This window comes from Drosophila takahashii, chromosome 2L (genome assembly GCF_030179915.1).
Source record: "Drosophila takahashii strain IR98-3 E-12201 chromosome 2L, DtakHiC1v2, whole genome shotgun sequence".
NCBI lineage: Eukaryota > Metazoa > Arthropoda > Insecta > Diptera > Drosophilidae > Drosophila > Drosophila takahashii.
This window is the reverse complement of record NC_091678.1, coordinates 31,628,903-31,656,169: the sequence shown is the minus strand read 5'-3', so window position 1 is coordinate 31,656,169 and position 27,267 is coordinate 31,628,903. Positions and strand designations below refer to the sequence as shown.

At 37.8% G+C, this 27,267-nt stretch overlaps 2 protein-coding genes across 2 annotated transcripts in view; both read right to left on the bottom strand.

Annotated features, from left to right (window-relative positions):
- The window catches only part of LOC108060039 (Ionotropic receptor 40a), a 233,764-nt gene extending 215,482 nt beyond the window's left edge, over positions 1-18,282 (bottom strand). The window contains exons 1-4 of the mRNA XM_044393427.2: positions 18,223-18,282; positions 17,522-18,070; positions 17,235-17,462; positions 16,751-17,174 (exon numbers count right to left, since the gene is read on the bottom strand). Of these exons, the coding sequence (XP_044249362.1) occupies positions 16,751-17,174; positions 17,235-17,462; positions 17,522-18,070; positions 18,223-18,282 (1,261 nt within the window). The remainder of the gene's footprint in view (positions 1-16,750; positions 17,175-17,234; positions 17,463-17,521; positions 18,071-18,222) is intronic.
- Positions 18,283-19,210: 928 nt separating this feature from the next.
- Positions 19,211-25,972, bottom strand: LOC108055560 (ionotropic receptor 40a-like). Its single transcript, XM_044393426.1, has 5 exons — positions 25,867-25,972; positions 25,241-25,809; positions 24,954-25,181; positions 24,470-24,893; positions 19,211-19,254 (listed from the first exon to the last, which is right to left on the bottom strand). Exons 1-5 carry the CDS (start codon positions 25,970-25,972, stop codon positions 19,211-19,213), a joined length of 1,371 nt encoding a protein of 456 aa, XP_044249361.1.
- Positions 25,973-27,267: the final 1,295 nt, after the last annotated feature.

Sequence of the window (27,267 nt, the reverse complement as noted above, 5' to 3'; positions counted from 1 at the left end):
TGCCAGGGCTAGGGCCGATGGCATATCCTTCGGCTTTGCCGAGAAAAGCACGTCAGTGAGACTGCGTTTTAGGCCCGAAATAAAAACCCTTAGCGCGTCATCACGGAATTTTTCACATAGAATTTTCGCCATACTTTGTTCGTAGGACATGTTAACCTTGTTTCTCAACCTCATCGTAGTATTGTAATAGGGTTAGGCGACCCTGCCTGAGGGTGCCTAGCTCTTGTTCGATGACGTGCATCGGTCTTTTGTCGCTGTAAGTAAAATCAAGACGACTTACGATCGCGTCGAAATTTAACACAGTTCCAAATGAGGATAGTACTGCGTCGGCAGGTCCCCTAATTTTGCTTCTAATAATAATTACCGCCTGATAGTGGCGCGAACTACCATCATATCGTCTGAATATGTGATATGCGGCCGTGGCCGCCTGTCTCCAAGAAACGTACGCTTCTTGTGCCCCCGCGAATTCGGGTAGGCATTTGACTGCGTCGAGGGGCTCGCTACACTGAACGTCATCCCTGATTTGTATGGCCGCGTATACCCTAATTTCTGGGGCCGGCGCCGGTGCTTGGGCTGCGGCGGGTGCCACGCGTAACTCTGCCAAAAAGTTATTGTTCTTTTTAATTAAACAAATTAAAAATTTTTTTTTTTTAATTTAAAATAAGTTTTTTCTTTTTTTAGAAAAAATATATATATATTTTTTTTTTTTTTACTGTTTTATAACCTTTTGCAGCTTAGAAAATATTTAAATAAGGGGCTCACTTACATGTTTTTTTTTCTGTGTGTGTGGCCCCACGTTGGGCGCCAATTAATATCTTCGGTGACTGGCCCGGCGGCGGTGCCGCTCCTGGACGGGCCAGTGGTAGACGAGGGCACCGGCGGGGTGCTTGTTGTAAGTAAGGGTGCTCGTCGTAGGCAGGGTTATGGCTGTCTGCTAGACAACTATGATCGCTGATGTGCTGGACGGAGAGTAACCACTGCGTGGCTGTCGTCCAAGTGGTTGGGAGCTGGCTGCTGGCAATATAATCGCGGATGCACTGGATGGGGGCAGCTGCTGTGTAACTCTCTTCCGAGTAGTTGGGGGTTGGCTGCTGGCAACTTTAATCGGTGATACACTGGATGGGGGCAGCCGCTGCGTAACTCTCTTCCGAGTAGTTGGGGGTCCGCTGCTGGGCAACTATGGCCACCGATGAATCAACTGAAGATTATGGTGAGGGGATAACTGTCCCCCTATGCCCCTGGCCTTAAGCTCAGTGGACGAATGTAAATAAGTTTGACGGCGAAGCCGGAGTAAAGTCAACGAGCAGCGTGCTCTTTATTTAAGATACGAAACAGTACTGAATACAAATTCTCAACTTAAAGCTAACAGAAGCTAACTCATAGCGGCCACGCAAAAGTGCTGTGTTTGCCGGCTATGCATGAACATCCGGTCAAATGCTGTGTCAGCGATTTGGCCGGTGCATGTTATTCGGACAGCCGGTCATCGACTCTGTCCGGTTGACTTTAGTTAACTTATACATTATTGATCAGGATCAATATGAGAGTATGTCTGTTTCAATACCGTTTGCGAGCTGAGTTTAAAAGGGATTTAAAACTTTCACAGTCGTCCTAAAACATGTGTACTCAAATCAAGTTTGAAAGTCGACCCGAAAGTCGATAGGGCGAAATCGGTCAAAAATTTATGTTTTTCAGGATATTCCGCGCAGTATATGAGCTATTGACATAAAACTTTTTAAATCGTATTTTTTAATGCATACCTTGATCAGGGTAAAAGAGCGTTCCGATTGGACGTATATATCCTATAGCTCTTATACACTGGTAAAAAAATGTTAAATGACACTATTTAACCATTGTTTCAATTAATTTTACCAGCGAAATAGATCCTAATATGGAAATAGTAAAATCGTATATGACGCAAAGTTAATAATTATACCCGTTACCCGTAGAGTATAAGGGTATATTGTACTCCTGCAAAAGTATGTGACAGGTAGAAGGAAGCGTTTCCGACCACATAAAGTATATATTTTCTAGATCAGGATCCCTAGCCGTCTGTTTGTCTGCCAGTCTGTCTGTCTGTCTGTATGAACGCTAAGATCTCGGAAACTACATAATCTAGAAAGTTGGGATTTCCCACACATATTCTTGGGCTTCCTACGAAGCGTATGTTTGTTTCACCGACGTGCCAGGCCCCCGTTAACGCACACAATCGCCATACACGATTTTAAAATGAGTCTGGCGGCCACATCTTTTAAGATTTAAAAAATTTATAAATGCAATTGTATAGTGTTTAAAAATACCTATCGAAATGTAAAAGACATTTTTTTAAATCGGACCATTCATTAAAAAGTTATGCGCACTCAAATTTTTATTTCGCCATCTCCCTCGCACTGCTGGCTTAGTGACGGGTATCATATAGTCGGGACACCCACCCGACTATAGCGTTTTCTCTTGTTTTTTAATTATTTTTATAGTAACTTCAGAGATTTTTGTATTAGATTCGACTCTTTTTTTGACCCAGAATCTTTTGCTTTTAATTTACAAATTTGTTATAACCTTGCAGGGGATATTATAATTTCAGTCAGATGTTTTCAACGCAGTGATGGAGACGTTTCCGACCACATAAAGTATATATATTCTTGATCAGCAGCAATAGCCGCAATAGCATCTAGTCATGTCCGTCTGTCTGTTTCTATGCGAACTAGTTTAAAAGTTTAAAAGCTATCGCGATGAAACTTTCCCAAAAGTCTTATTTCTACTCCAGGTAGTACATATGTCGGAACGAGCTGGATCGGACCACTATATCTTATGGCTCTCGAAGGAATATATGATCATTATGCGTTTTTCGTTATGAAGTAGGCATTTTGATTTATGACATTTAAAATCGATTTAGCGTCGATTGTGAACGGTTGTGTTTACCTGTGCTCTGAGTTTTTGATTTATTTTTGTGATTTTTTCGCAAGTGTTTTGTGTTTAGCTTACTAACAAAGTTTGCCTAACAATCGCGTTAGTGTTTTAAATAGATCTCCCTGTTTAACGGGTATGTGGTTTTAGTTATTTTAACAATTTCCATTAGATTTGTTTAATATCTTAACTTTGTTGGTGTTATTTTGAACTCTCTAAATTTGCTCTTGTATTCTCTCTCTTTTTCTCTCTCTCTTTTCCGCTCTATTATAACTGTAATTTCGCTCTCTCGGAACCTGCCAAATTTCTTGTAGACCCTTGGGTGCTTTTCTCATAGTCTCTCTCTCACTCGCTTTACATTGTAACTGTTCGTTCGTTTAGTTGTTGGTGCCCCACAAGCCACGCTCAGTCGATTAAAAACTTTTTCTCTCGCGCTCTCTTGCTCTCGACTTAATTCTCGATCTCGCGCTCTTATACTTTTGTGTTTTTTGCGGTTTGATCCCAGTGCCAAATTTACTCGAGGTATATTTTCCACATTTTATTTTCTATTTCTTTAAATAACCTTTTTTTCCTATAAAATGGCCCTTATCTATACAAAGAAAAGTTGTTCTCTTCCGATGTCAACCAAAGATTCTTTTGTTATGTGTTGGCTCTGCGATTCGGTCATGCACGTCAAATGTGCAGGATTTACTGGCAGAGTTAAAGACTTCATTGAAATGCGTACCGGTCTCATGTGGGCATGTGAGTCCTGCAAGGAAATGACAGTCGAAATGAGCAGCTTTATGAGGCAGACTCGAGACGGACTATTGAACCTTTCTCAAGTTTTCAAACAGCTCAATAACGGGTTCAACTCAGTTTGTGACCAATTTAATAATAAGAAATTATTATTAACCGAATAATTGAACTCGGTAGCTGCAGCAGTTTCGTTCGGCACAGGGGTAAGCGAGCCACCTGTGCCTATGGTAACAGCCAATTCCGGAGGTGACCCTGTTTCTGGATGCCAACCTGAGGCACAGAAGTCGGTGCTGACCGTAGATACAGTAGGAACCGCTTCTGGGTCCCAGCCGAGTGAGGTTCAGACTGCTGCTGGGGGGCGTAAGAAACTTTCAGTTGTTCCACATAGGAAGCAATTGTTTGTTTCTAGATTTACCCCGGATACCAAATCTGAGGGTGTTATGGAATTCATACGTGAAAAATTCCCATCCGAGGACATTGAAGTTGAACAATTTCGATTTTCGTACGCCCGTAGGATATCTTCTTTTAAAATATTTGCTCCGCCTGATGTGTTTAATGTACTACTTTCTGAAAGCTTTTGGCTTAATGATGATTTGGTAATAAAAGAATTTGTTCCCAATAAACCGAGAACAAATAACAGGCCTCCCACTGTGCCTAATAATCGGCTTTCCACTGTGCCTAATAATAGGCCTTCCGCTGTGCCAAAAAACTAACAGGTTTATTTTTGGCTTATCAAAATGTTAGAGGACTAAATATGAAGCTACCAAAGCTTTATGCTGACTCCTCTGCATTTACTGAAGATATTTTGGCTTTTACGGAAACTTGGCTGAAACCAGAGATATCTGACTCTGAAGTTTTGTCAATAAACTTTAACACCTACAGGACCGATCGCTTCTCGCGTAGGGGGGGTGGTGTACTGATTGCCGTTACCTCTAGGTTAACATCGGAGAGACTTAACATTCATATCCCTAACGATATAGAATTTGTTAGTGTCAAAGTTTCCATTCAATCCTTATCTATTTTTGTAACCTGGTCTTATATTCCTCCTGGCTCTGATTTAATAATTTATGAGCACCATCTGTCTGCTAAAAAATCTGTTCTATCCTTTCTTTCCAACAGAGACCTTTTGATTGTTTTGGGTGACTTTAATCTCCCTAATATCTCTTGGTCTCTTCACACTGACTCACTTGTCGCTACTCCTTTATCCGCCCATGATTTTGTGGATGGCCTTTTAGAATTATCGTTACAGCAAGTAAGCTTTATACGAAATTCATTAAATAGACAATTAGATCTAGTATTTGTTTTAGATCCGCATGAAGTCACTGTAGCTAGAATTGACGCACTTGTTGTACCTGAAGACCGATATCATCCAACTTTGGAATTGACAACTGGCCTCCCTGTACTGATACCCTTTCTCCTTTAGTTCCTCAAACTAACAGGAGATGCTTTCGTAAATGTGACTATAATAAACTAAACTACATGATTTCGCAATATAATTGGACTGATTTGTACAATTGCATGGATATTGACAGTGCAATTGAACTTGTCTATAGCGTTTTAAAAACTTTTTTTGACGAATGCGTTCCTGACAGTCTTCCTCCGAAGCTAAACAGGCCTCCTTGGTTTAACAATGCGCTTCAAAGACTTAAAAATCTTAAGTCCAACACTTATAAAAAGTATAAAAATACGGGTAAGCCATCTGATTTTGCGAAATATGTTGTGGCTCGTTCAGATTTTAATGTTCTCAACAGTCATTGCTATTCCATGTATTTAAATCGATGTAAATTCGAGTTTTCAAATGATCCGAAGCAGTTTTATAACTTCGTTAATGCCAAGCGTAAGTCTTCGGCATTGCCTTCATGGGTACGTTTAAACACAAAAGAGGCATCGTCGGATTCTGAAATTGCGGATTTATTTGCCGAGTTTTTCCAAACTACTTATAGTTCGGCTGCTTGGTCAAACCCTATCTACCCTAACCCCTTAAATAGGGCCAATTGTATTTTTACCCTTGTAATTACCGAAAGTTCTCTTTTAAAGGATTTAGCAACAACAACGCCAACGTATTCTCCCGGTCCTGATGGACTCCCTGGGAGTGTGCTTAAGTTTTGTGCTTCAACCATTTGTAAACCGATTCTTAAACTTTTTCATTTGTCTATTTCATCATCAGTTTTTCCAACTATCTTGAAGGACTCTTTTATTATTCCACTCCACAAAAAGGGTGCGAAGGCGGATGCCCAGAATTATAGAGGCATTTCTAAATTGTCGGCAATTCCTAAAGCATTTGAATGTATTATTACTTCTCATTTGCAGCATTTATGTTCCTCGCTAATATCACCGTGTCAGCATGGTTTTGTTAAGCGAAGATCGACCACCACCAACCTTCTTGAATTGTCATCTATTGTTATAAATGGATATAAGAATAACATGCAGACTGACGTTATATATAAAAATTTTAGTAAGGCCTTTGACTCTGTTAACCACTCTCTCCTTTTATTCAAATTAGATCAGCTTGGGTTTCCATGTAATCTATTAACTAGAATTTCAAGTTACTTGAATGGTAGGACTCAGAGGGTTATATTTAAGAGCGCTGTTTCTAAAATGATCAACGTGACATCTGGAGTTTCTCAAGGTAGTCATTTAGGCCCTTTGCTGTTTACTTTGTTTATTAACGATCTTCCCTCTATCGTAGCTCATTCTCGTGTACTAATGTACGCTGACGATGTTAAGCTTTGTTTATCATATAAAGATGTAGGGTCCGGTTTCAACTTACAGTCAGATATTGATTGTTTTCAGGGATGGTGCGAGTACAATCTTTTAAATCTGAACTGCCTTAAATGCAACGTTATGACTTTTTATAGGGGTAGTCCTACGTTTATTAGTTATTCTCTTCAAAATACACCACTCGGCCACTGTAAATAAAGCTATGAGTGCTTTTGGGTTTATAAAGCGTTGGTCAAAGGAATTTGATGACCCTTATACAACCAGATTATTATATACCTCCCTGTCCGTCCTATTTTGGAATATTGTTCTTCAGTTTGGAGTCCACAATATCAAGTGCACATCGACCGTATTGAGTCGGTGCAAAAAAAATGTCTTCTTTTTGCCCTTCGTAGTTTGAACTGGGATCAAAACGTAAGGCTACCTTCCTACCAGAGTAGAGAACTATTGCTTAATTTACCTACACTTAAAACCCGTAGAATAATTCTTGGTACTATTTTTATGCAAAATCTTATAAAAGGTGATATTGATTCCGTAGAACTGGTAAACCGTTTAACTTTTAATGTTTTCGTTCAGTTTACGTTTGGCAGTCAAAGCGATCGGTCGTGTTTTCTCCCAAATCGAACTTAACAGCGTGTCAAGCTTAAGTGACAAACAAACATTCGAACGCAGCTATAATTAGATCCCCTTATCAATTGATTCTACCGTTGTCTCGTGCATTCGCCCACCAAAGCAACTCAAAAGCGCTGCTAGCAATGCGGGATCCTCCAGACATCTGGAGGGGAAAGCCTTCACCTACCAGTAAATTCTTGGTCGTAACCAGAATTAATGATGAAGAAACCCAATCCGAAGTCCCACCAACCCTAGCAGGTGTTTCACCATTCACTATTAAAAAAATCATCGATCTTACATGTGGAGGTGAAGTAGTGAGCTGCAAGAAAACACGCGATGGAAATCTCCTCGTTCAAACAAAAGATCAACAACAAGCCGAGAAATTAATTAAACTTACCAACATCCCTAACAACATACCAGTAGCAGTATCCGAACATCGTACGATGAAAGGGATCAAAGGGAGTAATATATTCAAACGATCTTCGAGGTATAAAAGAAGAAGAAATCCTAGACAATTTAAAGTCCCAAAAAGTCTCCGAAGTCAAAAAAATTATGAAGACAGTATATGGCAGCGACCCAACCGAGACTGGACTTATCATTCTAACATTCGCCAGACTAGATTTGCCCGAATACGTATATATTGGATACGAGAGAGTCGAAATTCGCCCTTATATTCCTTCCCCAATGCGATGCAATAACTGCCTACGATTGGGACATCTACAAAATTCCTGCAAAGTTTCAGAGAACTGCTATAGGTGTAGCCAAAGCAACCACATCGACCTGGCTAAAGGTGAAAAATGTGAGCGTGCCGCAAGCTGCATAAATTGCACTGAAAAAAACCTACCTAACTCCGACCACCATCCCAGAGATAGAAAGTGTCCAGTATTTCTCACGCACAAAGAAGTACAAGCCATCAAAACCCTTCAAAAAGTTGACTACAAAACGGCCTGGAACATCCTCAAAACCAGACATCATCACGACGGATCCTTATACGCATCGGTTGCCAACGCCTCTAATCAAAGATATTCCCGACCTCAACAGCTTAGCCAGAACACACCATCCACTTCAGCTTCAACCTCTTACAACACATCACCAACAACAAACACAGGCAGAAACATAATTACTTACGACGACAAGGAAGACAAAGCAATGTCGACAGACCCTGGAGAAGAACCTACTATCAACGGTAAAGCAAACAAAATAAACATCCTGCCAAGAAACATAAGCAACAAAACTAAAAGACATTTTATTAATAAGGATAAATCGGCCACTATGTTAACTAGATCTATGATTAAAAATATCACTAGCTCAAACGCAACAAAAAACTAATAGCGAAACCTAGCGAACACTCCATACCAAAGATTTACTAAGACAGATTTAGAAACCACAATCCCCCACCTAACAACACCTACACTGATCACAGGAGATTTCAATGGATGAAATACTCTCTGGGGATTCCCCAAAAGCAACCGCAGGGGTAGAATCCCAGGAGACTACATCCACGGTAATAGCTTTATCTATTTTACAATTTTGTGGGATTCACAAATCAACACACATACATTGTATCCAGGTCAACACTACTAACACAATGGTATCAAAACCAGAAGATATTGCTTCAGCTTTTGCCAAACATTGGTCATCTCAATCCGAAGATCAAAACTTCTCTCAAGCATTTCTAGAAGCAAAGCACAACACATACAGACAAAACAACGATGAACCACCAAAAGAAACAGCAGACTTCATGGAACGAGACATTGACTATCTTGAATTTTCTGTAGCTTTAAACAGTCATTCCCAGGCGTATTACCTATACGCCTGGGAATGACAAAATCAATTATACAATGATTCAGAAATCTGCCAAAACAGTTAAACTTAGAATAATAAACTTCTTCAACTCAATCCTAAAATCATTTATCCCTCAGGCCTTTTAAATTAGTACAATAGTCCCAATTCATAAACCTGGCAAAGATAAAACAACTATTGGATCATACAGACCTATCTCCCTTACCCCTTGCATCTCAAAAACGCTTGACAAAATCATCTCCAAACGACTCTGGTGGTTTGTTACTTCCAACAAACTTCTGAACAGTCGTCAAATTGGGTTCAAAAAGGGAAAATCTGTGACAGACTGTCTATTATATGTAGATGCTCTGATCAACAAGGCCCTTTCAGAAAAAAGACACGCCTCAATCATATCTCTTGACTTTGAAAAAGCGTTCGAAAAAGTAGGTTTACACACGATTAAAAGTCAATTGATAAAATGGGGCTGTGGGCCAAGATTACTCAAATACGTAACCCAGTTTATGACAAGTCGAAAAATCAGAGTTAAAGTCAACCACAGCCATTCTCTAATACAACAACTCCACAACGGGATCCCGCAAGGATCCCCTCTATCTGTTATTCTTTTCCTCATCGCATTTAACAGCCTATCAGACATAATAAGCAAACACAAAAAACTTAACTTCACAGCATTTGCAGATGACTACAACATTATAGTTGACCTTAAAAAATAGAAAAACCAATCTATAGACCTAAACGATCTTTTTGAGGACATCAACAACTGGAGTAATTTGTCTGGAGCGTCGCTATCGCTCTCCAAATGCAAACATATGCACATTTGCAGAAAGCACAACTGTCACTCTCATCTTTTTTCACAAACAAACTCGATATGCACAGTACCGGAACTAACGATGTTAGGCTTATCCTTCGACTCAAAATACAAATGGAAACCCGATATAAACAAGTTAGCAAAATCCCTAACTAATTTCGTCAATATAATTAAATGCCTCTCAAACGATAAATATCAGGGACCGAAAATAATCATTATTTGAGATTTTTATTTTAAAAGGCCTACTGAGGTTTTTACATATTTTAATCAACAATTTAACTGGTTTTTATGCACTTTATAGACATGAACAAATAACAGTTAATTTGCTTTCCAGATTTGTTGAAATGCATATACTTTGTGGACAAGAGTAAAAAGAACGTTATTTTTGACGTTTAAAACAAAATATCACAGTAGTCTTTTTAAAATAAAAATCTCAAATAATGATTATTTACGGTCCCTGATAAATATAACACTCAACCACTGACCTTAGTTGAAATTGTCAAAAGCATTTGCCTGTCAAAAATAGACTACGGCTTACCATTATATGGTATTGCACCGAAATCTCAAATAAAACCAATCCAAACCCTTCTTAACAATGCACTCCGTTCAGCACTAGGAGCCTTCTGCTCAACACCCGTTATAAACATGTATCTAGAATCTAACATAGCACCCTAAGACATTAGAACTCATCACCTTCAAGCAAAACTCTCTAACACTATAATGAAATCGACAGATACTCCTTTAAAATCAATAATAGACAAAATCACTAAAAAGAATACGCGAAAATACAGAAACTCAGCACTACACAAAAGCATCATGTCCTGTGTTAACCTTAACATCCCCGTTAGCCCAATAAAAATCTTACCGAAATCGAAACCGCCTTGGCATTTAAAACCTGACGCAATAGATTTACATCTGAGTAAATACAATAAAGGAACAACGAGCATGTCAATATTAAGGAAAGAATTCTTGGACATAAAAGCAAAACTGACAAATTACACACTTATTTACACGGACGGATCACAAAACCAAGACACTACTGCATACGCCATAACCACAGAGAACAATATTCTAAAAAGAGCCATTCTACCAAACTACACCTCAATTTACACCGCAGAAATTATCGCCATACTCGAAGCAGTTGAGATAGGTCGTTTGATTAAAGGAAAAATTTGCATCTGCTCGAACTCTCTATCCGCAATCCACTCGATTTAACACATCGAAAATTCCGCTTATTATCCATCGAAAATTCGTGGTATAATAAATAACGCATACCCAAAATTCAAAATCATGTGGGTTCCGAGCCACGTTGGAATTAGTGGCAACGAATTTGCTGATGAATCCGCAAAAAACGCAACTATCGCACCTCTGATAACCTCGCATAATTTAAACCAGTCCGATATAAACAGATTTTTAAAAAAACATTTCTACAATACCTCCCTTAATCTTATTCAACACTCTTCCACCTGGTACCAATTAATTAACAATAGCCATACAAATTTAAAAGACTACACAACAGCAAAAGAGATAACCAAACTATCTAGAAAAGACCAAATCCGCATAATTAGACTACGTCTGGGTCACACCAGACTCACCCATGAATATAGATTTTCCAAACCAACAAGCAACCCCTGTAAATTCTGTAACCAAAATTCAATGACAATAGAGCATATTCTAAACGAATGCACTGCATTCGACAACTACAGAGCCAGCATCCCAAATAAAAACTTAATCCCACTCCTTTCCAATCCCACGACCACTAACCTCCTTCAACTTCTAGACTTCCTTAAGAAATCTAACATATCTAGCTCTTATAATTAAGATATCTTCATAACCTGAAATGTAACTGAACTAGACACTTAGTAATTAAGAATCGAACACAAAAATGAATTTATTAACTTTAAGCAGGCCTAAAGCCTTAGTAGCTATAGCTGCCCATTTTCTGTAGCTTTAGTTTTTTAACTTTAAGCAAACAGAGTGTAAAATAAATAATTTTAATTAATTATTAATTTGCCTCTATGTACATCAAATTTTACTCTGCATGAGCCCTTTCGTGTTCTATGTAAAAATTATAACAATCTTTATCATTTAATTTGCACTTCAACATCTATCCCCGTATTAAAAACTAAAATTTTATCTCATTTGCTTCAATTAGTTGTAGTATTTGTAGTATTTGTTTCATATATTTTCCTCGCGAACTCGCATTTTTGGCCTAATTGATAAAGGGTCCCGCGCGTAACAAGCACATGCTTGGTATCGTTGGGCCACTTGTTTGTACTGCTCGTAGTGCATCAACGTCCATCATATAAAAAAAAAAAAAACAAAAAAAAAACAAAAAAAATGGCAAATATTCATCTGATATACCTGAACAGGACCCATCGAGATAAAGCGTTTGAAGCTCTCAAAGAAGGAATGCATGTATTTTAACTGCAAAAGTATACAAACTTCGGCCTGCCGAAGCTAACTTCCTTTCTTGTTTTTTTTTTTTCAAGTGAGCGCTTAAATATTTACTTAAGTTATGAAAACGGAGTTTTTTGTTGTTATTACATTTACAAATATTAATGTGAACTTACAAAAGCATTCTGCCTCGATAGGAAATAATATGGGCACGGCTCAGGGGTCGAGTGCTAGGTTCTGGTACTATTTTGTTCTCGAGGGGTATCAGGTTCGAGTCCTGCTAACAACACAACTTATTATTTTTTTTTTGTTAATTAGTAGTCTTATAACTAATTAAATACAATATTGTTCTTAGACATGTTAAATATGCTTCTTAAAAACTTTTTACTTACTCTGCCATAACCGGTTTTCGAACCGGGGTCCTCTCGCATCAGAGATAGACGCCTTACGCATTGATCCATCGCATCATGTTACACGAGAGTGTATAAGTTTAACTTAAATGTAAATTTAACACGATCGATAACACATATAACTTTCTAAAACTAAAAATGCAACATTTTACTTATGCAATTTTTTGGAAATTTAATTTAATATTATTTGTACCTTGAGTTTCACAATAATTCTGTGAAATAAACTTTTTATTCAAAATATAAGGGTTTATATTTCGAATAAATTGCGAAAGTATTAAATCGTATCATAACACAACATTCTTGGACTGCTTCACAGCAATTGATGGCAAATTCTGTTATTGCTGGAGCCCTAGATCACGAAAACACCACAATTTTTTTTTTCAATAGCACTGTTTTTTTAAATGTTTTTTAAAGTTCAAAATGTTAAATTTCGGACTTTTTTCGAATTTTTTCTTATATCTCAGCTCATCTCTAAAAATTATAAAATGAAAGAACGATTTTTAAGGGGATACGACCACAGCCCAAAACCGTAAGAGCTAGAGCAGCCAAATTTTTTCACAGTATTCCATTGGGGGCGTAGGCGCCCACTAAGGTCTGACATGTCCCCCCAGTGGCCCCAAACAGCTCCATTATCCATATTTAGAGCAAAAAATCATTAGATGTGTAAAATGGTTGGAATTTCGAAATTTTGATTTTGCAGAATTTTTTGAAAGGGCCTAATTAGAAATCTAAAAGAAATTTCGATATCCCCCATAATTTGGGGGCTACATTTAAAACAAGCTTTTCGATTTAAAAAATCTAAACCGCTGATCCGATCGAGATGATTTTTCGGTCAATGGTTATTCTATGGCCCAAATGCTTAAGTTCAATTGTTCAAGTTTATAATTTTTTTTAAAGTATTTTTAACGAATTTTTTTAGATTTTCTAAGTTATTGCGTTGCATTTTGTGGGTGCCTGCCGAGAGAGCGAAACCCAGAGAGCGGATGGCAAGAGAGCGACGGCCGAGAGAGCAGCAGCCAAGAAAACTGACGAGGGGTAGGGGTAGTGCAGTGTGGAAGGGGGAGGGGAAAAGGGCAATTTAAGTTAAAATTTGTTTTCAATTTTAAAAACTTATACTGCTGTTCCGATCAATATGATTTTAAATCAATAGTCAGTCCTGTGGATCAAATGCTTAGGTTTTATTTTTCAAAAAATATTTTTCATTTTGTAGCAGAAGTAAGAGCATTATTTTTTTATCTCGTAATCGGCCATGAAAAGACAGATATTTCTGCTTTTGAATTATGCAAATCGTGCTTTCTGCTCGAAAGATAAAATTGATTTCTTGTTTTCGTTCTAACGCCAAAATACGGCAAAAAAGTGATGATAGTGCCAAAATAGGTGTGAGAATAAATATTGGAAGCAATGGGCTTTGCAATCAAGTTGGTACTGTGCACTTCAAAAACTTAAAAAAAAAAACTGGGGTGGCCGCGTTGTAGAAAAAGTCCCATAAAACTACTTGAAATCTAGTTTTTCCTTTCTTTGACACTGTTGCACCACCTATAAAATTATGATTTTTTTTTATTAATTCAATGGTTAAAAGACACAGGAGCTGTAAAAAATTGGTGGTGTTGCCAAAACTTGAAAGTGGTCAAAAATTTTTTTGAAAATTTTAATCGTGGTTTTCTGCACTTTTAAAAAGTCTTAAAAATTCCAAGCTTCTTTAGCGAGGACCTGTTTCTTATCGCTTTGATTTCTCATCACTAATTTTCAGTTAAGCGTTTCCGTTGGTCAGATATAAGCTTAAATACATTTTTGGATTGCAGACGATTACTCCTCAGCCAAATGTCCAATAGCTTTGAAAATTGGTTTCCATATTCTCCTTCTAATTATCTACCATCGCTGATTCAAAATTTTTAAAAATCGCTGGGGGCCGTTTTCCCTAGGTAAGTCTGCTATGCCCTTTGTTTTGAATTTTAAAAACTTAAACTGCTGCTCCGATTAATATGATTTTCGATCAATAACACTATGCAGCATCAAAAATTTACCTCGATGGATGCTATATTTTTGGATTCGTTACGAATTCCCAAGTTAAATTGCGTTTTCCAAAGAGTTCCCCGACGCAAGGATTCTTAGCAAAAGGACCTCAAAGTTCGAAAAATGCTGAAGTTGACCAATTTTGCGGAGCTCTCAGAGGCAAATGGATGCATGGTTTGATTCGATGTTAAAGTTTTTTTATCATTCAATCCCCATCCTTAAAATAATTTTAGGATTTTTTTAAGGCAGAAATAAATTCCAAAAAACATACAGCTTCGGTCAAAATAGTAGTAGTGTTGCCGCCTTGTCTTTTAAAAAGTTTGAAATTGTAACATTTTTTTATGCAATTAGTCTAATAGTAAAATTTTAATCTATACAATATTACCAGCAAAAGATCAATTACAACAACAAACTTTTAAATACACAGGGCGGCAACACTACTACTTTTTTGACCGCAGCTGTATACTTTTATGTTTTTTGACTATGTTTTCTAGAATTTGTTTCTGCCTTAAAAAAAATTCCAAAATTATTTTAAGTATGGGGTTTGAAAGATAAAGGGTGTATCTTTTAAAAAACTTTAACATCGATTCAAACCATGCATCCATTTTTCTCTGAGAGCTCCGCAAAGTTGGTAAATTTCAGCATTTTTCGAACTTTGAGGTCCTTTTGCTAAGAATCCTTGCGTCGGGGAACTCTTTGGAAAACGCAGTTTAACTTGGAAATTCGTAACGAATCTAAAAATATAGCATCCATCGAGGTAAATTTAAAAAGCACTAAAAATGCTGCACAGTGCACAAGTCCTGCGGATCAAATGCTTAGGATTTATTTTTCAAAAAATATTTTTCATTTTGTAGCAGAAGTAAGAGCCCTATTTTATTTTCACCGTGGAAGAAGATAAAAAATTACTACAAATTCTGTAAACAAAGCCAAAATGTTTCCAAGTTAATTATTAGTCTTAAGACTCGAACTTTTGACCAAATGTACTTATGCATATTTGGATGACAATCTTTTCGTGTGTGTACAAATGTCCAATTTACAAACAGGTGTACATTTGTGCGCAAATTAAAATTGCATTGATAACATTGTAACTAATAGAAGGTATAAAAATTCACTATTTTTACTTATATCACATTCATTTATTATATAGCCCTGCCAGTACCCTTCTCTAACGCCCACAATATACGATTTTAAAAATTTAAATATTTCCGAAAAGTATAAATGCAGTTTTACTGTGTTTATCAATACCTATCGAAATGTAGAAGACATTTTTCAAATCGGACCATTCATTTAAAAGTTGTGAGTGATCAAAGTTTTCTATCTCCATCTCCGTCGCACTCCCTTTACCTGAGTAACGGGTATCTGATAGTCGGGGCGCCCGACTATAACGTTCTATCTTGTTTGTTCTACAAAGTACCTCTTACGCGGCACCTAATTATTACAGTAATAAATGTGATTTTTTTTAGATTTTTATGTCAATACGGTCTGGGTGAAATTTGCTACTGACCGTTTTTTTATTTTTAATTATTTTTGTTTACAGGCCGCTGCCTATGATAAATCTTAAATATCGACTCTGTCAACCAAAAAAAGTTGAAAAATCCGAACTTTAAAAATCCACCACAAATCCAATTTTCCATAGATTTGGGCCATATCCGGCTTGTTTTATTTGTTAGGATGTAAACTTTAAGTTTGTACGCATTATGATTTTTCAACGGATTTATTTCGAGTTCTTACGATGTATACAGCCGACTTACAGTCGACCAAAAAACAAATTTTTCATCTTTGTCGAGCTGCTGGGCTGCCATTACTTATCCAATCATAATGATCTGCATGGCAAAGTTAAGCTCTGATCTATTGACTTTAAAATGAAATGAACACTGGCGCAATTGGGTGAATATGAGCCGGGATATAGGAAAAAATTCGAAAGTCAGAAATTTAACGTTTTGAACTTTAAAAAATATTTAAAAAAAAACTGTGCCATTAAAAAGAAAATTAGTGGTATTTTCGTGATCTAGAGCCCCAACACTGACAGAATTTGCAATCAATTGCTGTGGAGCATTTTGGCTGTAAACTAGTGTTAAAATAGTTAGTTAAAATAAATAAAGATTTAATAAAAATATTTTTGCATTGCGCCACAAAAAAATGTGTTTTTGATTAGTTTGTCACAATTGGTTTATGTATAAGTTAGAGCCATTTTTTATTTTTAAGATTTCAAATTTTTTTTAGGAAGCCCTCCAGTTGATTATTTTACTCGTCGAACCGGCATCGGCATCGTATCGTGCAGGTCTCTACTACATAACTAAACTATAACGACTTGTGTTCCTAGCTAAAATGATAATAAAATTGATGTGATACTCACATTGTTTTAAGAACAAGCGTAAAGAGAACCAGATGCACCTTTCAAATAGTTGCTTGTGCATCTGCTGTGCAGATGGGATTCTCATTGGCTTATTCTTTAATACGCGCGGGGTAATTTCCAATATGTATGAAGTATAGAAATGATTTTTTGTGAAATGCTCCACGTCTGGGTTGTCCCAACGTCGACGCCAGATATAAGGCATAGCGATAATGCCGTAGAAAATTGGGCCAGAGAAGACTATCGTAAGGATCAAATATGGCCAAATGTCTGGCTTTAAAGGACGCATAATTGCTAACGCCTCGCTAAGGCGTCTGGGGGCATGTGTGGCGAAAGCTCCTGAGTCGGCCAGGGTGAAAAACGAGAACTCAATGGCTTTTCGGCGCTCCCAGCTGAGGCCGACGTCACCCAAGAAAAAGTCTGCTTGCTGCAGGAGCAAAATAAACCTGTGTATATAAATATTAACTATAAAATTACTACTACTCACTCTACTTTGCAACATTCCAATGCCACCGGTAAAACTGTCATTCGACTCCCTAGCATCGTCGGACCTTATTGATCCTTGGGTTCGACCGGGAGCTTCCATGTACTTAAACCGAAAGTTCATATGCTTAGCTAGTAGCTTAAGTAGGCGGTGATCGCGACCACCCGTTACTTGGAATTCGTTCTCTTCGTGACTATTATTGTTATAGGTGACCCAAAACCACGGCGGAGACTGCAAGCAATAATTAGTTATTACGCCCTGCATACCTGTCTTATATTATTCCGTATTACATGAAATACTGGTATTCGGAAAATACGACCCTCAAAGTTGGCGTATACGGATGCTGCAGTTGGGAGAAGGGGGATCCGTTGCAGGCCAAGGTTATCGCCGTCATACCAGTTTACCAGCTGCAGCTGACTGTCGCTGCAGGGCCTGGCCTGGTTGTAGTAGATGCGGAAGGCTTCCTGGCGGGGACGAGTTATCACCACCGCTCGTAAGGGCTCCCTAAAACTAACGATTCGGGAGCTGGGTGGCCGGCGGGCTCCCCAATAAAAGATAAACAAGCTGAGGCGGTGGGCTATACGTCGCTCGTAGAGGTGGTCCAACAGCTTCATGGGCTCGTCAAAAATCAGGCTGACGCATTCGTTGGCGCCTTGGAGTTTGGTTTCAATGTGCTGCAAAAAGTCATCCGTGTCGTTAAATATCACCGATTTATAGAAAGTGCGATGTAGTCGCTGTAGAAAATCATTCACAGAAATGCGGCGATCGGTGTGACAGCTTTCGTCAAAAAGGATGGAGTTGGGGAGCGCCAATACGGCCAGAGATGGTGGTCGCAGACACTAAACACGCTTACCCTTATATCTACTTCACAGGTAATCTTGTAGTCGTTAAAAACGAACCAGCTGCTACACGCGAGTCGAGAAAGCTCGAACCATGCTACCGAGGACATATATCGTCGTCAAGGTTGTTGTAAAAAATCCTCCAGCTGAACCCTCCACGAGGGTGCCGGCTGGGCAATGGTCACTGCATTACCCCGAGCAGGGTAATACATTGTCGCTTGTCCGGCCCGGGGCAATGCAGTGTCTAGCTAAGGCAACTGGTTCAACTCCCTTGAATCAGTAGCCATAGTTGGAGGTGCCTGGCGTTAGGCATAAAACGCAAGTGGGTGGTTCCTCGGAAAAACAAACCAGTATGGACGGGGATAAGGAGCAAATCAGGGCTGGGATGTCAGCCCAAACGTCGATGGAAAGTACGACTGCTACCATCGGCGGGCATGGGGAGGAGCAATCCTCTCTGCGTGTCGCCAGCGGTCGAACCCCTGGGATGACGGGAGCAGGTCATTCCAGCGGCAATGTTACTGCCATAGCATCTCAGGCAAAGTTAAGCCGCACGGGTGCCGTAGTTGTAGTAGACTCGGACTCGGAGAGCGTGCTACACGAAGCCAAAACAAGCCATACCCGCCTGCCGGTACCAGGTTCTAACTCCACGCGTAGGGAAGGGCCGAAGCGTACAAGCGTACTCTTCCACCTGGTACCAATTAATTAACAATAGCCATACAAATTTAAAAGACTACACAACAGCAAAAGAGATAACCAAACTATCTAGAAAAGACCAAATCCGCATAATTAGACTACGTCTGGGTCACACCAGACTCACCCATGAATATAGATTTTCCAAACCAACAAGCAACCCCTGTAAATTCTGTAACCAAAATTCAATGACAATAGAGCATATTCTAAACGAATGCACTGCATTCGACAACTACAGAGCCAGCATCCCAAATAAAAACTTAATCCCACTCCTTTCCAATCCCACGACCACTAACCTCCTTCAACTTCTAGACTTCCTTAAGAAATCTAACATATCTAGCTCTTATAATTAAGATATCTTCATAACCTGAAATGTAACTGAACTAGACACTTAGTAATTAAGAATCGAACACAAAAATGAATTTATTAACTTTAAGCAGGCCTAAAGCCTTAGTAGCTATAGCTGCCCATTTTCTGTAGCTTTAGTTTTTTAACTTTAAGCAAACAGAGTGTAAAATAAATAATTTTAATTAATTATTAATTTGCCTCTATGTACATCAAATTTTACTCTGCATGAGCCCTTTCGTGTTCTATGTAAAAATTATAACAATCTTTATCATTTAATTTGCACTTCAACATCTATCCCCGTATTAAAAACTAAAATTTTATCTCATTTGCTTCAATTAGTTGTAGTATTTGTAGTATTTGTTTCATATATTTTCCTCGCGAACTCGCATTTTTGGCCTAATTGATAAAGGGTCCCGCGCGTAACAAGCACATGCTTGGTATCGTTGGGCCACTTGTTTGTACTGCTCGTAGTGCATCAACGTCCATCATATAAAAAAAAAAAAAAACAAAAAAAAAACAAAAAAAATGGCAAATATTCATCTGATATACCTGAACAGGACCCATCGAGATAAAGCGTTTGAAGCTCTCAAAGAAGGAATGCATGTATTTTAACTGCAAAAGTATACAAACTTCGGCCTGCCGAAGCTAACTTCCTTTCTTGTTTTTTTTTTTTCAAGTGAGCGCTTAAATATTTACTTAAGTTATGAAAACGGAGTTTTTTGTTGTTATTACATTTACAAATATTAATGTGAACTTACAAAAGCATTCTGCCTCGATAGGAAATAATATGGGCACGGCTCAGGGGTCGAGTGCTAGGTTCTGGTACTATTTTGTTCTCGAGGGGTATCAGGTTCGAGTCCTGCTAACAACACAACTTATTATTTTTTTTTTGTTAATTAGTAGTCTTATAACTAATTAAATACAATATTGTTCTTAGACATGTTAAATATGCTTCTTAAAAACTTTTTACTTACTCTGCCATAACCGGTTTTCGAACCGGGGTCCTCTCGCATCAGAGATAGACGCCTTACGCATTGATCCATCGCATCATGTTACACGAGAGTGTATAAGTTTAACTTAAATGTAAATTTAACACGATCGATAACACATATAACTTTCTAAAACTAAAAATGCAACATTTTACTTATGCAATTTTTTGGAAATTTAATTTAATATTATTTGTACCTTGAGTTTCACAATAATTCTGTGAAATAAACTTTTTATTCAAAATATAAGGGTTTATATTTCGAATAAATTGCGAAAGTATTAAATCGTATCATAACACAACATTCTTGGACTGCTTCACAGCAATTGATGGCAAATTCTGTTATTGCTGGAGCCCTAGATCACGAAAACACCACAATTTTTTTTTTCAATAGCACTGTTTTTTTAAATGTTTTTTAAAGTTCAAAATGTTAAATTTCGGACTTTTTTCGAATTTTTTCTTATATCTCAGCTCATCTCTAAAAATTATAAAATGAAAGAACGATTTTTAAGGGGATACGACCACAGCCCAAAACCGTAAGAGCTAGAGCAGCCAAATTTTTTCACAGTATTCCATTGGGGGCGTAGGCGCCCACTAAGGTCTGACATGTCCCCCCAGTGGCCCCAAACAGCTCCATTATCCATATTTAGAGCAAAAAATCATTAGATGTGTAAAATGGTTGGAATTTCGAAATTTTGATTTTGCAGAATTTTTTGAAAGGGCCTAATTAGAAATCTAAAAGAAATTTCGATATCCCCCATAATTTGGGGGCTACATTTAAAACAAGCTTTTCGATTTAAAAAATCTAAACCGCTGATCCGATCGAGATGATTTTTCGGTCAATGGTTATTCTATGGCCCAAATGCTTAAGTTCAATTGTTCAAGTTTATAATTTTTTTTAAAGTATTTTTAACGAATTTTTTTAGATTTTCTAAGTTATTGCGTTGCATTTTGTGGGTGCCTGCCGAGAGAGCGAAACCCAGAGAGCGGATGGCAAGAGAGCGACGGCCGAGAGAGCAGCAGCCAAGAAAACTGACGAGGGGTAGGGGTAGTGCAGTGTGGAAGGGGGAGGGGAAAAGGGCAATTTAAGTTAAAATTTGTTTTCAATTTTAAAAACTTATACTGCTGTTCCGATCAATATGATTTTAAATCAATAGTCAGTCCTGTGGATCAAATGCTTAGGTTTTATTTTTCAAAAAATATTTTTCATTTTGTAGCAGAAGTAAGAGCATTATTTTTTTATCTCGTAATCGGCCATGAAAAGACAGATATTTCTGCTTTTGAATTATGCAAATCGTGCTTTCTGCTCGAAAGATAAAATTGATTTCTTGTTTTCGTTCTAACGCCAAAATACGGCAAAAAAGTGATGATAGTGCCAAAATAGGTGTGAGAATAAATATTGGAAGCAATGGGCTTTGCAATCAAGTTGGTACTGTGCACTTCAAAAACTTAAAAAAAAAAACTGGGGTGGCCGCGTTGTAGAAAAAGTCCCATAAAACTACTTGAAATCTAGTTTTTCCTTTCTTTGACACTGTTGCACCACCTATAAAATTATGATTTTTTTTTATTAATTCAATGGTTAAAAGACACAGGAGCTGTAAAAAATTGGTGGTGTTGCCAAAACTTGAAAGTGGTCAAAAATTTTTTTGAAAATTTTAATCGTGGTTTTCTGCACTTTTAAAAAGTCTTAAAAATTCCAAGCTTCTTTAGCGAGGACCTGTTTCTTATCGCTTTGATTTCTCATCACTAATTTTCAGTTAAGCGTTTCCGTTGGTCAGATATAAGCTTAAATACATTTTTGGATTGCAGACGATTACTCCTCAGCCAAATGTCCAATAGCTTTGAAAATTGGTTTCCATATTCTCCTTCTAATTATCTACCATCGCTGATTCAAAATTTTTAAAAATCGCTGGGGGCCGTTTTCCCTAGGTAAGTCTGCTATGCCCTTTGTTTTGAATTTTAAAAACTTAAACTGCTGCTCCGATTAATATGATTTTCGATCAATAACACTATGCAGCATCAAAAATTTACCTCGATGGATGCTATATTTTTGGATTCGTTACGAATTCCCAAGTTAAATTGCGTTTTCCAAAGAGTTCCCCGACGCAAGGATTCTTAGCAAAAGGACCTCAAAGTTCGAAAAATGCTGAAGTTGACCAATTTTGCGGAGCTCTCAGAGGCAAATGGATGCATGGTTTGATTCGATGTTAAAGTTTTTTTATCATTCAATCCCCATCCTTAAAATAATTTTAGGATTTTTTTAAGGCAGAAATAAATTCCAAAAAACATACAGCTTCGGTCAAAATAGTAGTAGTGTTGCCGCCTTGTCTTTTAAAAAGTTTGAAATTGTAACATTTTTTTATGCAATTAGTCTAATAGTAAAATTTTAATCTATACAATATTACCAGCAAAAGATCAATTACAACAACAAACTTTTAAATACACAGGGCGGCAACACTACTACTTTTTTGACCGCAGCTGTATACTTTTATGTTTTTTGACTATGTTTTCTAGAATTTGTTTCTGCCTTAAAAAAAATTCCAAAATTATTTTAAGTATGGGGTTTGAAAGATAAAGGGTGTATCTTTTAAAAAACTTTAACATCGATTCAAACCATGCATCCATTTTTCTCTGAGAGCTCCGCAAAGTTGGTAAATTTCAGCATTTTTCGAACTTTGAGGTCCTTTTGCTAAGAATCCTTGCGTCGGGGAACTCTTTGGAAAACGCAGTTTAACTTGGAAATTCGTAACGAATCTAAAAATATAGCATCCATCGAGGTAAATTTAAAAAGCACTAAAAATGCTGCACAGTGCACAAGTCCTGCGGATCAAATGCTTAGGATTTATTTTTCAAAAAATATTTTTCATTTTGTAGCAGAAGTAAGAGCCCTATTTTATTTTCACCGTGGAAGAAGATAAAAAATTACTACAAATTCTGTAAACAAAGCCAAAATGTTTCCAAGTTAATTATTAGTCTTAAGACTCGAACTTTTGACCAAATGTACTTATGCATATTTGGATGACAATCTTTTCGTGTGTGTACAAATGTCCAATTTACAAACAGGTGTACATTTGTGCGCAAATTAAAATTGCATTGATAACATTGTAACTAATAGAAGGTATAAAAATTCACTATTTTTACTTATATCACATTCATTTATTATATAGCCCTGCCAGTACCCTTCTCTAACGCCCACAATATACGATTTTAAAAATTTAAATATTTCCGAAAAGTATAAATGCAGTTTTACTGTGTTTATCAATACCTATCGAAATGTAGAAGACATTTTTCAAATCGGACCATTCATTTAAAAGTTGTGAGTGATCAAAGTTTTCTATCTCCATCTCCGTCGCACTCCCTTTACCTGAGTAACGGGTATCTGATAGTCGGGGCGCCCGACTATAACGTTCTATCTTGTTTGTTCTACAAAGTACCTCTTACGCGGCACCTAATTATTACAGTAATAAATGTGATTTTTTTTAGATTTTTATGTCAATACGGTCTGGGTGAAATTTGCTACTGACCGTTTTTTTATTTTTAATTATTTTTGTTTACAGGCCGCTGCCTATGATAAATCTTAAATATCGACTCTGTCAACCAAAAAAAGTTGAAAAATCCGAACTTTAAAAATCCACCACAAATCCAATTTTCCATAGATTTGGGCCATATCCGGCTTGTTTTATTTGTTAGGATGTAAACTTTAAGTTTGTACGCATTATGATTTTTCAACGGATTTATTTCGAGTTCTTACGATGTATACAGCCGACTTACAGTCGACCAAAAAACAAATTTTTCATCTTTGTCGAGCTGCTGGGCTGCCATTACTTATCCAATCATAATGATCTGCATGGCAAAGTTAAGCTCTGATCTATTGACTTTAAAATGAAATGAACACTGGCGCAATTGGGTGAATATGAGCCGGGATATAGGAAAAAATTCGAAAGTCAGAAATTTAACGTTTTGAACTTTAAAAAATATTTAAAAAAAAACTGTGCCATTAAAAAGAAAATTAGTGGTATTTTCGTGATCTAGAGCCCCAACACTGACAGAATTTGCAATCAATTGCTGTGGAGCATTTTGGCTGTAAACTAGTGTTAAAATAGTTAGTTAAAATAAATAAAGATTTAATAAAAATATTTTTGCATTGCGCCACAAAAAAATGTGTTTTTGATTAGTTTGTCACAATTGGTTTATGTATAAGTTAGAGCCATTTTTTATTTTTAAGATTTCAAATTTTTTTTAGGAAGCCCTCCAGTTGATTATTTTACTCGTCGAACCGGCATCGGCATCGTATCGTGCAGGTCTCTACTACATAACTAAACTATAACGACTTGTGTTCCTAGCTAAAATGATAATAAAATTGATGTGATACTCACATTGTTTTAAGAACAAGCGTAAAGAGAACCAGATGCACCTTTCAAATAGTTGCTTGTGCATCTGCTGTGCAGATGGGATTCTCATTGGCTTATTCTTTAATACGCGCGGGGTAATTTCCAATATGTATGAAGTATAGAAATGATTTTTTGTGAAATGCTCCACGTCTGGGTTGTCCCAACGTCGACGCCAGATATAAGGCATAGCGATAATGCCGTAGAAAATTGGGCCAGAGAAGACTATCGTAAGGATCAAATATGGCCAAATGTCTGGCTTTAAAGGACGCATAATTGCTAACGCCTCGCTAAGGCGTCTGGGGGCATGTGTGGCGAAAGCTCCTGAGTCGGCCAGGGTGAAAAACGAGAACTCAATGGCTTTTCGGCGCTCCCAGCTGAGGCCGACGTCACCCAAGAAAAAGTCTGCTTGCTGCAGGAGCAAAATAAACCTGTGTATATAAATATTAACTATAAAATTACTACTACTCACTCTACTTTGCAACATTCCAATGCCACCGGTAAAACTGTCATTCGACTCCCTAGCATCGTCGGACCTTATTGATCCTTGGGTTCGACCGGGAGCTTCCATGTACTTAAACCGAAAGTTCATATGCTTAGCTAGTAGCTTAAGTAGGCGGTGATCGCGACCACCCGTTACTTGGAATTCGTTCTCTTCGTGACTATTATTGTTATAGGTGACCCAAAACCACGGCGGAGACTGCAAGCAATAATTAGTTATTACGCCCTGCATACCTGTCTTATATTATTCCGTATTACATGAAATACTGGTATTCGGAAAATACGACCCTCAAAGTTGGCGTATACGGATGCTGCAGTTGGGAGAAGGGGGATCCGTTGCAGGCCAAGGTTATCGCCGTCATACCAGTTTACCAGCTGCAGCTGACTGTCGCTGCAGGGCCTGGCCTGGTTGTAGTAGATGCGGAAGGCTTCCTGGCGGGGACGAGTTATCACCACCGCTCGTAAGGGCTCCCTAAAACTAACGATTCGGGAGCTGGGTGGCCGGCGGGCTCCCCAATAAAAGATAAACAAGCTGAGGCGGTGGGCTATACGTCGCTCGTAGAGGTGGTCCAACAGCTTCATGGGCTCGTCAAAAATCAGGCTGACGCATTCGTTGGCGCCTTGGAGTTTGGTTTCAATGTGCTGCAAAAAGTCATCCGTGTCGTTAAATATCACCGATTTATAGAAAGTGCGATGTAGTCGCTGTAGAAAATCATTCACAGAAATGCGGCGATCGGTGTGACAGCTTTCGTCAAAAAGGATGGAGTTGGGGAGCGCCAATACGGCCAGAGATGGTGGTCGCAGACCACTGATTATTTGCAAGAGCGCTGAAGGCCACGGGCTTAGACAAATATTTCTCAACAAATGCCATAAGTCGTACGAACCTGTGGAAGTGTTAGGCTCATTGCAGGCGTTAAAAGACAGTTTCGTGCCGTCTAGTGGTTCCAGTAGGGAGTGCAGCAAGCCCAATACAGACAATAACTTTAGCATTTTGTATTGTTAGAGCATAACTGGCGGACCTTCCTTATATACCACTTATGAGGACTATTTGATTCGCAATTATGTAATCAATGTCTATATATCATATGCCAGCTGTCAAGAAACCGCACATTTGCACTCAAAACTGACAGCTCTGACAGTTAAAAAAGTTATAAGATGCATTGCACTGGTTTGGGTCAAAAATCGATTTTTATAGAGTCAAAATCTCCCAAGTGGGCCACCCCCTATTCGAAGGTCCGATTTTCGTCAAACTTGTTTACTTTTTTGGTTTACAACGACAAAAAAAGTTAATTTGAACGGTTTTGAGTTTCAACGGAGTTATAGGGGTCAGAAAATACAATTTTTGGCTCTTTTTCAAAAAAGAGTTATCACCTTTTTCTTTTTTTGTGAATTTGTTTTTACTTTGCGTACTATTAAATAGTTAAATTACAATTAAAAGTTACGCTTACGGGATGTGTGTATTTTGTTTTTGTACCCGTTACTCGTAGAGTAAAAGGGTATATTGTATTCGTGCAAAAGTATGTAACAGCTAGAAGGAAGCATTTCCGACCCCATAAAGTATATACATATATTCTTGATCACTAGCCGAGTCGATATAGCCATGTCCGTCTGTCCGTCTGTCCGTCCGTATGAACGCTGAGATCTCGGAAACTATAAAAGCTAGAGGATTGGCGCTTTGCATGCAGATTCTAGGAGATCCTATGCAGCGCAAGTTTGTTTCAAGAAGGTGCCACGCCCCCTCTAACGCCCACAATCATTTATATACGATTTTAAAAATTTAAATATTTCGGAAAAGTATAAATGCAGTTTTACTGTGTTTATCAATACCTATCGAAATGTGTTTCAATATTTTTGAAATCGGACCATTCGTTCAAAAGTTACGGCGGATCAAAGTTTTTATCTCCATCTCCCTCGCACTCCCTTTACCTGAGTAACGGGTATCTGATAGTCGGGGCACCCGACTATAACGTTCTATCTTGTTGTGCTTTGAAATTATTTTAAATAGTTGTTTAACTATGAACAATTGTTACCCTAACGTAACTTCTTTAGTAGAAAAGTATGCAAGAGTAATTTTACAAATATTCTGCGATGCCTTATTTATAATTCCCAACTGGGTCTAGCCCTTAATGGACCAAGCCCAAGTCAGTTTCTGAGTCATTGAGACTTATTTTCTGTCTTTAGTCATTATATAATCAAATAAAAACACCTCTTAACGAGGTAAAAAACTAGTGACGATCGCACCTTCAACATACAAAAATTCTGATATCAACATTTGTGACGAAAAA